The sequence below is a fragment of the Callithrix jacchus genome, chromosome 7, assembly GCF_049354715.1.
Source record: "Callithrix jacchus isolate 240 chromosome 7, calJac240_pri, whole genome shotgun sequence".
NCBI lineage: Eukaryota > Metazoa > Chordata > Mammalia > Primates > Cebidae > Callithrix > Callithrix jacchus.
The window spans coordinates 154,588,403-154,601,829 of record NC_133508.1 but is presented as its reverse complement, the minus strand read 5'-3'; the positions used below and the strand labels follow the sequence as shown (position 1 = coordinate 154,601,829).

At 49.9% G+C, this 13,427-nt stretch overlaps 3 protein-coding genes across 6 annotated transcripts in view; 2 read left to right on the top strand and 1 right to left on the bottom strand.

Moving 5' to 3' along the window:
* The window catches only part of IGSF3 (immunoglobulin superfamily member 3), a 93,577-nt gene extending 86,674 nt beyond the window's left edge, over nt 1-6,903 (top strand). For all 4 annotated transcript variants that reach the window (XM_009001964.5, XM_017975053.4, XM_017975052.4 and 1 more), the window contains 2 exons: nt 1,209-1,700; nt 3,808-6,903. In XM_009001964.5, coding sequence (XP_009000212.4) covers nt 1,209-1,700; nt 3,808-4,058 — 743 coding nt within the window. In that variant the 3' untranslated portion in view covers nt 4,059-6,903. The remainder of the gene's footprint in view (nt 1-1,208; nt 1,701-3,807) is intronic.
* On the bottom strand, nt 94-11,143 carry LOC108592705 (uncharacterized). The gene is made up of 5 exons (XM_078333135.1): nt 10,978-11,143; nt 10,589-10,835; nt 9,947-10,491; nt 9,198-9,323; nt 94-7,488 (listed from the first exon to the last, which is right to left on the bottom strand). Exons 1-4 carry the CDS (start codon nt 11,141-11,143, stop codon nt 9,259-9,261), a joined length of 1,023 nt encoding a protein of 340 aa, XP_078189261.1. The 3' UTR covers nt 94-7,488; nt 9,198-9,258.
* The window catches only part of CD58 (CD58 molecule), a 59,548-nt gene continuing 56,290 nt past the window's right edge, over nt 10,170-13,427 (top strand). Inside the window, exon 1 of the mRNA XM_054236685.2 lies at nt 10,170-10,293. The gene's annotated coding sequence lies outside the window, so the exon portion shown is untranslated. The remainder of the gene's footprint in view (nt 10,294-13,427) is intronic.

Sequence of the window (13,427 nt, the reverse complement as noted above, 5' to 3'; positions counted from 1 at the left end):
AGGCAGTAAGCAACATGCACGTAGCTTACATTTAAGTTACTGCATGGGTGTTTAACTTCCCAGGGCTACCATAGCAAATTACTATAAACTGGATTGTTTAAAACAAAAGACATTTATTCTCTTACAGTTCTGCGGCTAGAAATCCAAAATCAGGACGTCATCATAGCCTTGCTCCCCGTGAAGGCTCCAGGGAGGAGCACTTTCTGGCCCTCCCCAGGTCCTCGTGGCCAGAGGCGTTCCGGCTGCTTCACTCCTGTTTGGGCCTCCCCTGTCATATGCCACCTTCCCTGTGTCCTCTCCTGGGCTCATAAGGACACTAGTTACCTTAGTCGGCTCAGCTGCCATAACAAAATACTGTAGACTGGGTGGCTTCAACAACAGAAATCTATTTTCCTACAGTTCCAGAGGATGGAAGTCTGAGGTCAGAGTGCCAGCATGGCTAAGTTCTGGCAAGGGCTCTTCCGGCTCCCAGATGGCCGCCTTCTTGCCATGTCCTTGAATAGCCTTTCCTCGGTGCGTGCACCTGGAGAGAGATCTTCTCTCTGCTTCTTCTTAGAAGCCACCGGTCCTACTGGATTAGGGGGCTCAGCCTTATGGCCTCGTTTGATTTTAGTTACCTCCTAAAAGTCCTACCTCCAAATGCAGTTGCAGTGTGGGTTAGAAATTCAGCATGTTAATTTGGAGGGGGACCAATTCAGTTCATAGCACCAGCTGTTGGATTTGGGGCCCACCCTAATCCAGTAGGACCTCCTCTTAGCTAATTACATCTGCAAAGATGCCATTTCCGAATAATCACATTCTGAGGTTCCAGGTGGACGTGCATTTTGGAGGGACACTATTCAGCCACTCAAGGGATTACAGTGAAAATAAACATCCCTTCCTCCCAGGGTTCCCGGAAGGGACCACATTGCCAGCTTCTCATGAATTCTTTCACAGATATTTTATGCAAGTATAAACAGACATGTATGTCAGAATAAAATACATTTGCTGCATACAGTGACGTGGACAAGAACATTGTTCTGTACTCCAATAATTTTTCTTGGGTCAGCTTCCACCTGCGGCACTGCCGGTGCCTTTTCAATAGGTGCATAGTATCCTATGGATATTGCTATCATGTATCTAGTGATGGACATTTAGTTTATTTTGAGAAAATAAATTTAAACCACCACTTCTCTCTCCTTTGTCCTTTGTCCCTTGTCCCTCCCCAGATGCTGCCCTACAGGTGGACACAGTGGTCCCCAATGCCACGGTTTCTGAGAAGGCAGCTTTCCAGCTGGACTGTAGCATTGTGTCCCGCTCCAGCCAGGACTCCCGCTTCGCTGTGGCCTGGTATTCCCTGAGGACTAAAGCTGGGGCAAAAAGGAGCAGCCCTGATGTGGAAGAACAGGAAGAGGAAAGGGAGGAGGAAGAGGAAGAGGAGGAGGAGGAGGGGGACAGTGATGATTCAACAGAGCGGATGGCCCTGCTGAGCGTGGGCCCAGATGCTGTCTTTGGCCCAGAGGGCAGTCCCTGGGAGGGCAGGCTTCGCTTCCAGAGGCTCTCCCCGGTGCTCTACCGGCTCACAGTGCTGCAGGCAAGCCCCCAAGATACGGGCAACTACTCCTGCCGCGTGGAGGAGTGGCTGCCCAGTCCTCAGAAGGAGTGGTACCGGCTGACGGAGGAGGAGTCGGCCCCCATTGGCATCCATGTTCTGGATACAAGTGAGTTTCCCAAGTACAGAGGAAGGAACTCTGTCACTGTTGGTTCCAACTGTGTCTGGAAGATAAATTTAGAGCTTGATTGTGGGTTAATAATAAGTAGTTTTCTTTTTTGTTTTGAGACCGAGTTTTACTCTTGTTGCCCAGGCTGGAGTGAAATGGCACACACTGCAACCTCCACCTCCCGGGTTCAAGCGATTCTCCTGCCTCAGCCTCCCGAGTAGCTGGGACTATAGGCGCGCACCACCACGCCCAGCTAATTTTTGTATTTTTAGTAGAGACGGGATTTCACCATGTTGGTCAGGCTGGACTTGAACTCCTGACTTCGTGATCCACCCATCTTGGCCTCCCAAAATGCTGGGATTACAGGCGTGAGGCACTGCGCCCGGCCATAAGTAGTTTTCTTAATGGTCACGGGCATTTATTAGTAGGATTTGAGATATGGTAGGGTTGGATATACTAGCTCATATAACTGATTACCTATGCAAAAACAGGGATAGAAATTAAAGTGATAATATACCATATAATCTTTATAATAGACTTGATGCTCCACCAGATTTCATTTTCGTAAGATTTCATTATCCTAATATATTGTTTGGTATTTCTTTGTTATTTTTTTAGACTATGGGAACTCGCCTTTCTTTAGTGAATTAGCAAGTGTTTCAGACTCACAATGGAAAGGGAAAACAATGAAGCCTTTATTTCTTTTTGTCCAGTTTCTGGGTCATTGTTATTTTGGAGGGTGACTTGGAAGTCGAGGTGGGTCTTGTATGTTGGGAGGACCAGCCTGGAAGGGCTGTGATATTACAGGAGAGCTGAGGATTTGCAGGCACCCAGAATGCGGTTTCCATGATCCTGAGGGACTCCCACTGTGAACAGACACGGGGGGAAGTATTGCTGGCCCGAATTATTGTTGGAACAGTGCACTCTTGGTTGACTTGCCATCAAAACGTGGGCTACATTAGACTAAAAATGGGGCTCCAGTATTCCCCGAGGACTAACGCTGGGGCGGGAAGTAGCAGCCCTGACCTGGAACGCAAAAAGCAAAACAATTGCTGGGAGTTTCTTCTTTTCGGCCAAAACATTTTTACCACTTAATCTCGATTGGGCTTTTTAAGTTTGGGCCACTGTTCCTTTGCCTTGGTCACCCAGCGTTCACATTGTTTTGGACAGAACCGTATGAAGCTGGGGTTTTGCAGGTCAGCAGTGGCAGACCAGCAGCAGGTTCATGCACTTTGGAAATCGAGTAAGAGGCAGGTTACATTTTCTTAGTAATACTGATGAGTAACAGCTGTTCAGTGGACGGGACAGCAGGCTGCAGCAGACACAGACCACGCTGTGATTCACTGAATAACCCGCTGCCTCAAAGCGAAAGCCACGCGGTCTAGGCAGCACTTTACCTGTGCACTGTGGATGCCCATTATTATTGAGCTTCATCGAGCACAGACATCACCCAGCAGCCTTATTTTACAGAGAGAACATGGGCTGCCAGAGGCTAGGCTCCTGCCAAGGTTGAAAGACTTATAGAGCAGCCCTGAACCTGTCTTGGGGCGCCTGGTTTATTCTCTTCCATATCCAGCGATAACTAGTACTGTGTTCTTTGTGGCCATGGACACACTATGGATGTTTGAAAGTGGTCCATAATGACATTTAATTGGCAACATTAATCAGGTAAGTGTCATTTCTGGTCAAACTGCTCTCAGAAGCTGGCAGGAAGGGAATGTGTCATCAGCCCAGAGAAGGAAGCCTGTAGCAGAACCAAGTGCAAAGGGGCATGTAAAATGCAGCCATGCAGGAACTGGAGCAGCTGCTTCAGGATCCTCGAGGCAGGCGAGTTCCCAATCAATAAATTACATTTCCTTATGTGGCTTTCCAAGCAGCAGTAATGGCTCTCAATGGAAAATAGAAGCACTGCTTTGCTGGAAATTCGGAGAGGTGTTAGGAGAAAAGTACCTAAGGGTCGTCTCCCACCATTAATGGTTAGCCGGGGAGAGACAGGCGGGGTGGGTGTCACCGAGGAGCTTCCAGTCTTCAGGAGGAGATGTGAGCACTCCAGGTTCTCAGGCCAAAGCCACACTCAGTGTCTTGTCTCCCTCACTGTCCCTTCCAGGTCCCACCCTGCAGTCCGTCATCTGCTCCAACGACGCGCTCTTCTACTTTGTCTTCTTCTACCCCTTCCCCATCTTCGGCATCCTCATCATCACCATCCTGCTCGTGCGTTTCAAGAGCCGGAACTCCAGCAAGAACTCCGACGGGAAGAACGGGGTGCCTCTGCTGTGGATCAAAGAGCCGCACCTCAACTACTCCCCCACTTGCCTGGAGCCCCCTGTACTCAGTATCCACCCAGGGGCCATAGACTAAGGGGCGATGCCCCAGCAGATGTCGGCTACGGAGGAGCTGAGGCTCTCCCTTGCTCTGTGATTGGACAGTTGACAGCACCCAAACTCTGGGGTGCCCGTGTGGAAAGTTGTCAGACTTGAAAAGTGTTCCGAGTTCCCAATCCGTCACAGAGATAGGCTGCCTCTCGGTGGCAGTCTGGGGTGGTTAGCTATGTGCGCGCAAATGTTGTGACCTGCCCTGAGGTCTCTCGTTTCTGTTTTAGTAATGTAGTGAGTAGCTCCAGGTGCCACATCTACTCACGGATTTATCTAGTATTCTCAGATAGGTGTTACAGGGCTTCTTCTTCTTTGTAATGTACTCTTTTTAAATCCCTTTGGTTTACCCTTTTTGGATCCCTTAATGTGGACGAATTTCTCTTATGTACAAGTGATGGCAAGAGGAAGGACGAACTTTCTAGTGACAAGGAATCTCTTCCAAGACCTTTTGTTTTTGCACATTTGAAAATGCCACCCATGGATCAAAATATACCCAAACATTTTTTACTTTCTTAAGACTTGAAAATTGTGTGTAGTGTGGGCAAAATTTGTATCTTGTCTTTTCCCTCAGCTGGAGCTGCTGGGAGCACTCTGTAGTCAAGATGAAAGCATTGACTTTTGCTTCACAGAACTGTGTATGTACAAGAGAAATCCCGCATAACCCCATTAGGAGTAGATGGTGCCTGGCTGGTCAGGGAGGCAAAAAAGGCTTCATCCCATCCTTGCCAAAATATGAGAAAACTGTCTTGGAGAATGGGTCAAAAGCTCCAAACGGCACACACTTTTCAAATTCAAGTGGGTGGGGGCTGCTTTTAGCAGCTACTGACTTGCAGCTTCGTCAAAGCCAGTGACTGGAGGAGGAAGGGAGAAAGGCTGGCTGCTGGCTTGCTCTGAGCTGCAAGGGTGGCCTCTAACTGATAACTGTGAGCAGGTGGGCTTTTGTCTTCAGGTGCTTTGGCCAACTCTTGAAGTGTCCAGTGAACTTGGAAGGGGGCCCCTGAGCTGAGCACAGGGCCGAAGCAGCCACGGCGGACACCTGATGGAGGGCACTGGGCTGGTCGACACTGATGGGACAGTGAGGGGTGGGAGGGGGGCCTCCAGGGCCTGGTGTTGGAGAGTGCAGAGAAATATCTACCTCCCTGGAGGTGTGAAGACTAGGTTTTTCTTCTTCCTTCCAATTAGATTTTCCCTAAGGATATTGATGTCTTCCTTACTCATTTTTTCTCTCCCTGCCTCTCACTGCTATATCAGCCTGGGGGTGGTCCAGAGGCAGCCCATTGTCTTCCTTACTGTTGAGCTAGTCTGGCAGACTGATGACAGTCATTGTCTGTGGGGTTTTCCCTTCCCTTTCTCGATCTCTTTTGTGGTTCTAGCTTGTTTGGTTGTTCATTGTTATGGTGGCTTTTTATTCTAATGCTCCTTGAGCCCCATGATGGCTGGTGTCCCCTGTTGTTTTACATTGTTGGGCCAGATGCATGTCCCTCCTGGGGCATCATCGGTTGCAAATATTTCCTTTTTCTCACTTTACGAAGATGTTCTTATACCCTTGCTTCCCATATTTTCCTGGCCAAGCGTGCCATCTCCCTTATTTTGGGAACTTGCATCCTGAGTCCCAAGAGGGGCCACAATTTGGAAAAAGTCGTCAGGGATTCTGGAACTAAGTCTGATAAGAGATTCCAGTGAAGCCCTGTTCTGAGTACAAGCAGACTGCAGGGGAGGCTGCGGGATTCCCCAGGCCATGTGCGTGCTGATCCTTCAAGGGTCTGCGGGTGTGCAGGTGGCCCAGGCTCCTTGGCACATACTTTGCTGAGCCCCAGCTGAGGGAGCCCAGTGGCGATTGCTCAGCCATTTTCTGACAGACACACAGACCTGCCTTTTCTCTCCCAAATATACCAGTACCCTCCTGTGAGACAGTGTGCAGGCACCACCACCTTAATCCTGCTCTTGCCTGACATGCTGATTCTCATTTATTATGCTGCATGAACACATTAGACGTACAGGAGCGGCGCAGGTGTGAAGAAACGTCTTCTGCCCTGTTTCTTTCAGGGCTGTGGGCTTTCAGTGGGAAGTTGCTGACTCCTAATTTACAGGCTGAGTCAATGAGGGAAGACGACTGGCATTTCCTCTGTCTAAATGGAAGGATGCCAGCGGGCTGGCAGGGACGGGGATGTGTAACCAAGATTTCAGTTTGAATCTGTTCACAGCGATAGAGAAGTCGGTGCAGCACGCAGTTAAATATGTAAAGTAATTGCAGGAAATTTGAAAGGAAAAAAGAAACCCAAGCCAGTATTTTAATAACTGTTTTTTCTGTGTATTTTGTATTGGGCTGGGGGATAGTTTTTCGAACTTCCCATGAAGAACCCCAGGACTTACTTTAGTCTTTGGCCATTTCTACGGAAATGCGATGTCAGATGAGTGGTAATGGTGCCCTCCAGTGGCTTTGAGGCCTCACTGCGCATTGTCTACTGGAGCCTTAGTCTTCTGAGACCGAGAGGAAAACGCTGAATACTCTCGATTCATCTATGTCTACAACGTTGCATTTATGAAAAACTACACTGTGCTAGGCGCATTCCAAGACATGAATATGACCGCACCCTCTTTCACCGGGTGTTTCTGTAGCAAGTTTTCATATTCTTTTCAAACAATGGTTTCTCTGCGTTAATTATTGAAGAAGAAAAGAAAAAAAAAAGATGGGGTAAGAAGACTACCCATGCATGATGTAGAGAGCTGTTGATTTGTTTTTGTTTTTTAAAGGAAAACTATTTGTAAGATGTTGCACTAAAACATTTTATATACACTTCAGAGACCTGTAGTAAATTATGTTGAAAATACGGCTGTTTACATCTTACTTCAGTCTTCTATCTTCCTTTCTCCTCACTAGCCAGCCCCCTTCGCCGTGGAACTGTGCCGTGGGGGCCAACAGTTCTGCCCTTCGCATTGGTCTGCTAGGCTCAAGGTCTGTGAATTGCAGTCTTTATTATTACATCCCATAACCTTCAAATGATAAAAACACCTCTTCCGCAAGACACTTCACTGCCATCTGCTGAAATGTATCATAGTAAATAGACACCTTCACCACGATGGTCAAGGCTATGTTGCCCCTAGAGTTGTGCCACACAGAACACACCTAGTGCCTGAAAGCCAGGTTCAAAATGTAGATCTTATAACCTGTAGCGTTTTTGTTGGGGGATGGGGGTAGAAGCCCAATGAGAAGGAGAGCAGGAACACAGGATAGCCATCTCTAGGGCCTCTGCAGCAAGTACATACCATCCTTTCCCAAGTGCTGCCGTGGCCGTGAAATGCAGCAGGCATTTCCCAGAGTGGAGATAGGAGCAGGAGTTGCGCATTCTAGTTCAGTGAGACTGCACAGCATGCCAGTCTCTGTTCCCTCTTCCAGTGTTGGGAGGGGTTTACATCTGCAAATTGAGAAGAATATTAGAAATATTAAAGTCATAGCAGTGATACACAATTAGTCAGAACCCATCTGTAATTCTTTAAAATTCATAGAACATGGAAAAGGAACTAGATGGTAAGAAGCAGGGGAGACACTTCCTTTTTTTCTTCTTCTTCTTTTTCTGAGTCTAAGACTCAAAGGCTCTCGTGTGTGCTTTCCTCTGCTCCTCAGCTTCCGTGGCTGCACCCTTATCAACTCCTGCAGCTGCTGGCTTGCCAGGACTTGAAAATGTGACTGCTTCTCTCGGGTACCCACAGTGGTTCCATGTTAAGTCTCATGTCTGATTTTTCCTATTTTTTTTTTCAAAGGTTCTCTTTTTGCCAGGGAATGTTGTAAAAATGGAAACGGTATTATAGAATAAGATTACCCTCCTATGCCCTTTGTGCAAACCCACCCAGTATTTATATAAATGAAGTGAATGTATGCTCCCCCATGAGGCGTGCAATGAAAATGACAATTTGCATTTATGCAGGATTGGGGCAGTGTTTTGCTCACTACGTTCTGTGATTCCTAAGCTTTATGGGAGTAATTAATTCCAAGGGTTTGGCAGAAACAAGAGTCGGGACACCCAAGAGTGGCATGCTAGGAAAAGCAGCCTGGCCTCTTAAGCATCCCTCCTTTCTTAGTTTATCACCCTCTTACATTATACATCTCATATTTTTACATTATCTGCAGTGACAAGAAGATAAAACCAGATCTTGCAACACTGGTCACAGCATGAAAAACACATCCACCCCTCCTATTGATGGCACGTTCTCAGTACGTAAAGGAAGCCTTTTTGGCTCCCTTCCTAATGCATTGCAGGTCCAGCATTCCTGAGCTGCATTTGATTCACAATATTAACTCAACCAGGCATAGGAGTGCCTCTTAAAGTGCTTGATGGACAGCATTTCTCCTAATGAAAGACCAGGCGCTGCTCCTTGCTCAAAGGAGAGTCCAACCCAAGGAAGCCTAATGAATTATTCCTCACCCAAAACCTGGAGACCATGAACTGGAGTCGAGGGGCTTCCCCAGCCCCAGGGGACTGGGCTGTTCTTTCCTCAGCCCTGCTCTTAAGGGGGTTAGCGCTTGCTGGCAGTCCAAAAGTCCCGTTATCCTATCCTGCTCCTGCAGGAAGGGGTTCAGAGTAGCGGCACTGGACATGGCCTCAGCTGGACTCCAAGTTTTGTCCTTTACTGCGTGCCCTTCGTAATTTACCTTCTCCAAGCATCAGTTTCCTCATTTGCAAAAAGACAGCAATAAGATTAAGTTAATCAAAGTAATGCACTTCACACAGGACCTGCTCAATAGATGTTTGTTGTCCTATCACTTCCCAGCCCAAAACCTTTCTGTGGCTCCCCAGTGTCTAAAGGTCTGACCCTATCCTTCCTTTCTAAGTTGACCAGAGTTCCTACCAGCCCAGGGCAGAGGCGAACACTTGATTTCCTGGCATTTTGTTACACACTGCACCTGCCTTGTTTCCAGCATCTACAGATGGTGCGCAATATCTCGAGTAGCAGGTTTGTGGTAGCGGACAGGGGCCCCAGAAGTCTCATTGATAAAGATACGTTTTACGATTTTATGGCTAACTTAAGAAATAATTAATGACTCTGCAGTATGGTTCAAGTGTCTTGAGTGACTTCGAGTCCCCACCTGGGGATAATGGAGATGAAACAGCAAGAAAGCACATACCTACTTAGCTTCACGACCTGCACCGTGTGTTGGTGTCTATTTGCGCAGCAGGGATTCCTGCTCACATAGTAACTAAGAGCTCCGTGTACTCCCTCAGCTGGGCAGGGGCAACGCTGCTGCTTCTGGCTGCAAGGAAGGGGACAGACAGAGAGGCTGGTGTGAGGAGCTGGTTCTGGGAATAGTCATTTGGTCTGGGATTCAGGGCTGTGAGTGGAGGGCAAGCTCCATGCAGGCTGAGGAAGAGGAGGGAGTGATGAGTGCTCGCCGCGGCTTGGGGTGGATGGATGTGGGGAGGCTGGGCAGTGAGGGAGACGCGGACCTGACATCTCGGCAGGAGGGAAAGCCCACGGTTGAGATCGGGGAAGAGAGAAAAAGAGGAATCTGAGAAGGGAGAAACCAAAGGCTGGAAATCCCAGCCCTGGGGATAAGGGAGTCTGTGGGGGGAGGCCTGCACCTGGTAACCCTAAGCCTACCAAGTTGTCTAAAATGCTCCCTTTCCTTGTCACGTTGACAAAAAGTGGTTCAAAGAGTCCGTCTGATGCGGGATCCCACAGCGCTGAAGAGATGAGGGGCCTTGGGTGGCCCCCGCCCGTCCCCCTGCCTCCTCCAGCGGGTTTCTGGCAGCCACAGCCCCGTCCCGCCACGAAGCGGCCTCCAGCACGCCCCAAACGCTGAGGGGAAGCGCGGGAGGAAGGCAGAGAAACCAGGGCTTTAAAGCGCAAGCCCCTGTCAATGCAAGAGTTTCTTACTTAACATCGCGTATGGAATGGCGGCGGAACGACGGGAGGGACCGAGCTTGGGGACTGGACGGCGCCTCGGGGACACGGGAAGGAGGCGCGCGGAGCCCGGCCCCGGAGCGCGCGTGGGGAGTGGAAGCGGGAAGGCGAGCGCAGGGCCCCAGGGCCGGGCTGCGGCGTGCGGGGGGCGGGCCGGGCGGAGTCCTTCTTCTGGCCGCCCGCGGAGGCGGCGCTTGAACTTGGCGCAGCGCGCGGCCGGGCCCTGGCGCAGATGCCCGCCCGACGAGCCATGGCTGCAGGAAGCGACGCGGGGCGGGCCCCGGGGGTCCTCGGCGCGGTCTGCCTGCTGCTCCGCTTCGGTGAGTGGAGCCTCCCCGGCCCGCGGGGACTGGGCAGCGTCCGGGCTGGGTGGACGCGCTGGGCCCGAGGCGGCTGCGGGTCCGGGACGGGGCGGGGGGGGGTCGCCGTGGGCCGCGAACGACTCAGCCGCGGGGGCCTTTTCGGGAAGAGAAAGTTGTGATTTCGTCGCCCGCGTCCCCCGTGGAGTCAGCAGGGCGCTTTGGCCTCAGGGAAGGACTGACCCCGGCCCGCTCGTCGCTCCAGCGCGGCCTCCGGGGCCCCCGCCCAGCCTGCGGGACCCAGTCCCTTCCCCACCTCCCCAGGGGCGTCGCCCAGCGCTTCAGCGGACGGCAAACTCCTTCGCAGCCGTGGACGCCCCGGGACGGGGTGCGGGCGCGGCTCCCACCTGCCCGAGAGCGAGGCCCGGTGCCCACGCCGCGCGGTGCGGTCTCCGCCGGGGGAACTTTTCGGAGTCGCTCCACAGCCAGGAGGGGGAAGGAGGGAAGCCGGTAGGCAGCGGCGTCACCTTGGGATTCCTGAGTGCGGCGACTCCTGCTCTTTTCTCCTCCCCGCAAAGCCTAAAAGCTAGTGTCGGAGCTGCGCCCATCCTCACCAAGTGTCAGCCAAGTCGTCACAACAACCCCAGGAAATAGGCCCCTTTCTCCCCGTGTTGGCCTCCCCGCTCTCCTCCACCCTCCGCACACTGGCCCCAGTCAGGCCGTAGGCGAACCTCGGGGCGTACAGCAGTGACCTCCCGGCCAGATCTCCTGTACTTGAGGGGTCCCCATGGTGGGCCCCTGCACCCCACTGCCAGCCTTCCAGGCCGTCCATCCGTTTGCTCAGCGTCCACTGCCAGCCCGGGCGGTCCATCTGTGGATGACAGCGAAACGGGAGGGGTTGAGATAGGCTCAAAACTACCTGCATGATCAGGTAAAGTGAGTGTTGTAAGACAGGCCTAGGCTGGGCGTGGTAGTTCACACCTGTATTCCCAGCACTTTGGGAGACTGAGGCGGGCGGATCGCTTGCTGGGAATTGGAGACCAGCGGGGCCAACATGGTGAAACATCGACTCTACAAAAAATACAAAAATGAGCTGAGCCTGGTGGTGCATACCAGTAGTTCCAGCTCAGCTCCAAACGCTGAGGTAGGAGAACCACCTGAGTCCCAGAGGCAGAGGATCCAGTGAGCTGTGATTGTGCCACTGAACTCTAGCCTGGGTCAGAATATAACCTGTCTCAAAAAAAAGGAGACGTCTGAGCTGTGGGAGTACAGAGGGAAGAAGGAGGCGGTCTCTTTTGTGAAATCAAGTGTCTTTTTGTTGTGCAGCAGTCTTCCTGGGAGGGAGGATATTTGGACCAGGCCTTCAAGGACTGGTGGTGTGTGGACATGTGACAATGTGGGAAAAGAATCCTAAGTGTCCCCTTTGGGAGTCCGAATTCTCTTCTGTGAGCTGAGAGAGCTGTTCCTGGGCCTTACAGGATCAGAACCATGAGCCTGCAAAGAATAATCTGTCAGCAACAAACAGGAAGGGTGCAGTCAGGAGGAACTGGAGACAGGGAGGCCAGGAGGCCAGGGTGGACTACCATCTCAGGGTCCAAAGAGCTTCTGGAGTTCGTGTGCTGGTGGCTGGGGAAAGGAAGAACAGATACACACAGGGATTAGTTGAATGAATGGGTAGCTCCTCCAGGCAAGCTGGTCCCTCATTCCCTGGCACCTTGGGTCACTGCTGCCTGTACCTGTGTTCTCCCTTCCACTGCAAACCCAGTTTGCCTAAGCTCCACCTCCAACAGAAGATTATTTGAACTGTCTGTCCCTTCCTAGGTGTCTCTCTCACCTAATTCATGTATTCATTCAGAAGTCATTTCATTCAGCGAGCATGTATTGATAACCTGCTCTACACAGGCCTTATACTAAGGACAAGACTGAATGGGTATATCTCTGTTTCTAGTGGTGGGCTTTTTGGGGCCCAAGCCTGCCTCAATGGGGAAGCTGCAGACACAGTGATTAACAGCTGATACTGTTCATCATCAGATGCCTAGCTTTGGGTCCTGGCCCCACTCCTCACTGAGTCATGTACTTGTGTGAGTTCTGTTCACTTCAGTACCTTCACTTTTGAAGAGAGCACCACTCAACCTGAGGGAAAGGATAATAATAAACCCACTTAATAGAATTACTGGGAACATCAGTCATTCAGTGAATATTGACTGAGTGTCAATTATATGTTAAGCACTGAACAATGGATGGGGGATATAGCAAGATACACACAGTTCCCTGCCTTTGTGAAGCTCACCTTATAGTGAGGGAGAGAGGCAGTATGTAAATGAGTGAAAACATGGACGCTGGATCGTGATAAGGTAAACATTTACTAGTGTAGAGATGAGCAAAGCAAAGAAGTGGGGATGTAAGTGGTTAATATTTCAATTCAGTTTTTTAAAAAATTTTAGAACATGTAAAATCTTTAGGACAGTTGTGAAATTAATGCAGTGAACATTTGCGTACTTTCTCCTTGATCACAAGTTACTGTCACATTAGTTTTCTTTGTACATCTATTATTTTTGCTAAACCATTTGAGAATTTCAGACCTCATGACACCTCACCTCTAATTCTTCAGTGTATGTCTCGTAAGAGCAAGACCTTTCTCCAGCAAGTCACAGAATCATGATAGTCTGGAAATATGGCAGTGATACAATACTGTTTTCTGGTAGAAAACCCAGAAGCCAGTCCTGCACCGTTTGGTAATCATGCCTCTTTAATCCCCTTTAACCTAAAACTGTTGTGTTTTTTTTTTTTTTTGGTACTTTATGACATCATCATTTTTAAAGCATCTGAGCTGGTTGCTTTACAGAATGTCCCTTGGATGTGGATTGCCTGCTTGTTTCCTTGTGATAAGATTCTGGTTGTAACTATGAAGCAGGAATACTTCATAGTTATGTTGGGTCCTTCCAGTGTGTCACATCAGGAAGCAGACGTGGTCTGTTTGTCGCATTATTAGAGATGTTAACTTTGACTATTTGGTTAAAGTGAAGTGTACCAGATTTCTCCATTGTAGAGGCACCATTTTCCCTTTGTAAGTAATAAATGATGTAGTAATGTTTTGAGGTTGAGCGAATATCCTGTTCTCCTGCCATTGTTCATTCAATGGTTTTAGTATCCTA

Excerpts from the sequence above, each read along its gene's own strand:
- LOC108592705 (XM_078333135.1), bottom strand. The coding sequence starts at position 11,143 with ATGGACCGCCCGGGCTGGCAGTGGACGCTGAGCAAACGGATGGACGGC. Across the intron at positions 10,836-10,977 it reads CTACGGCCTGACTGGGGCCA|AAAAGAGCAGGAGTCGCCGC; the intron begins GTGTGCGGAGGG and ends TGCGGGGAGGAG. Across the intron at positions 9,324-9,946 it reads CATTCCATACGCGATGTTAA|CCAGAAGCAGCAGCGTTGCC; the intron begins GTAAGAAACTCT and ends CCTTCCTTGCAG.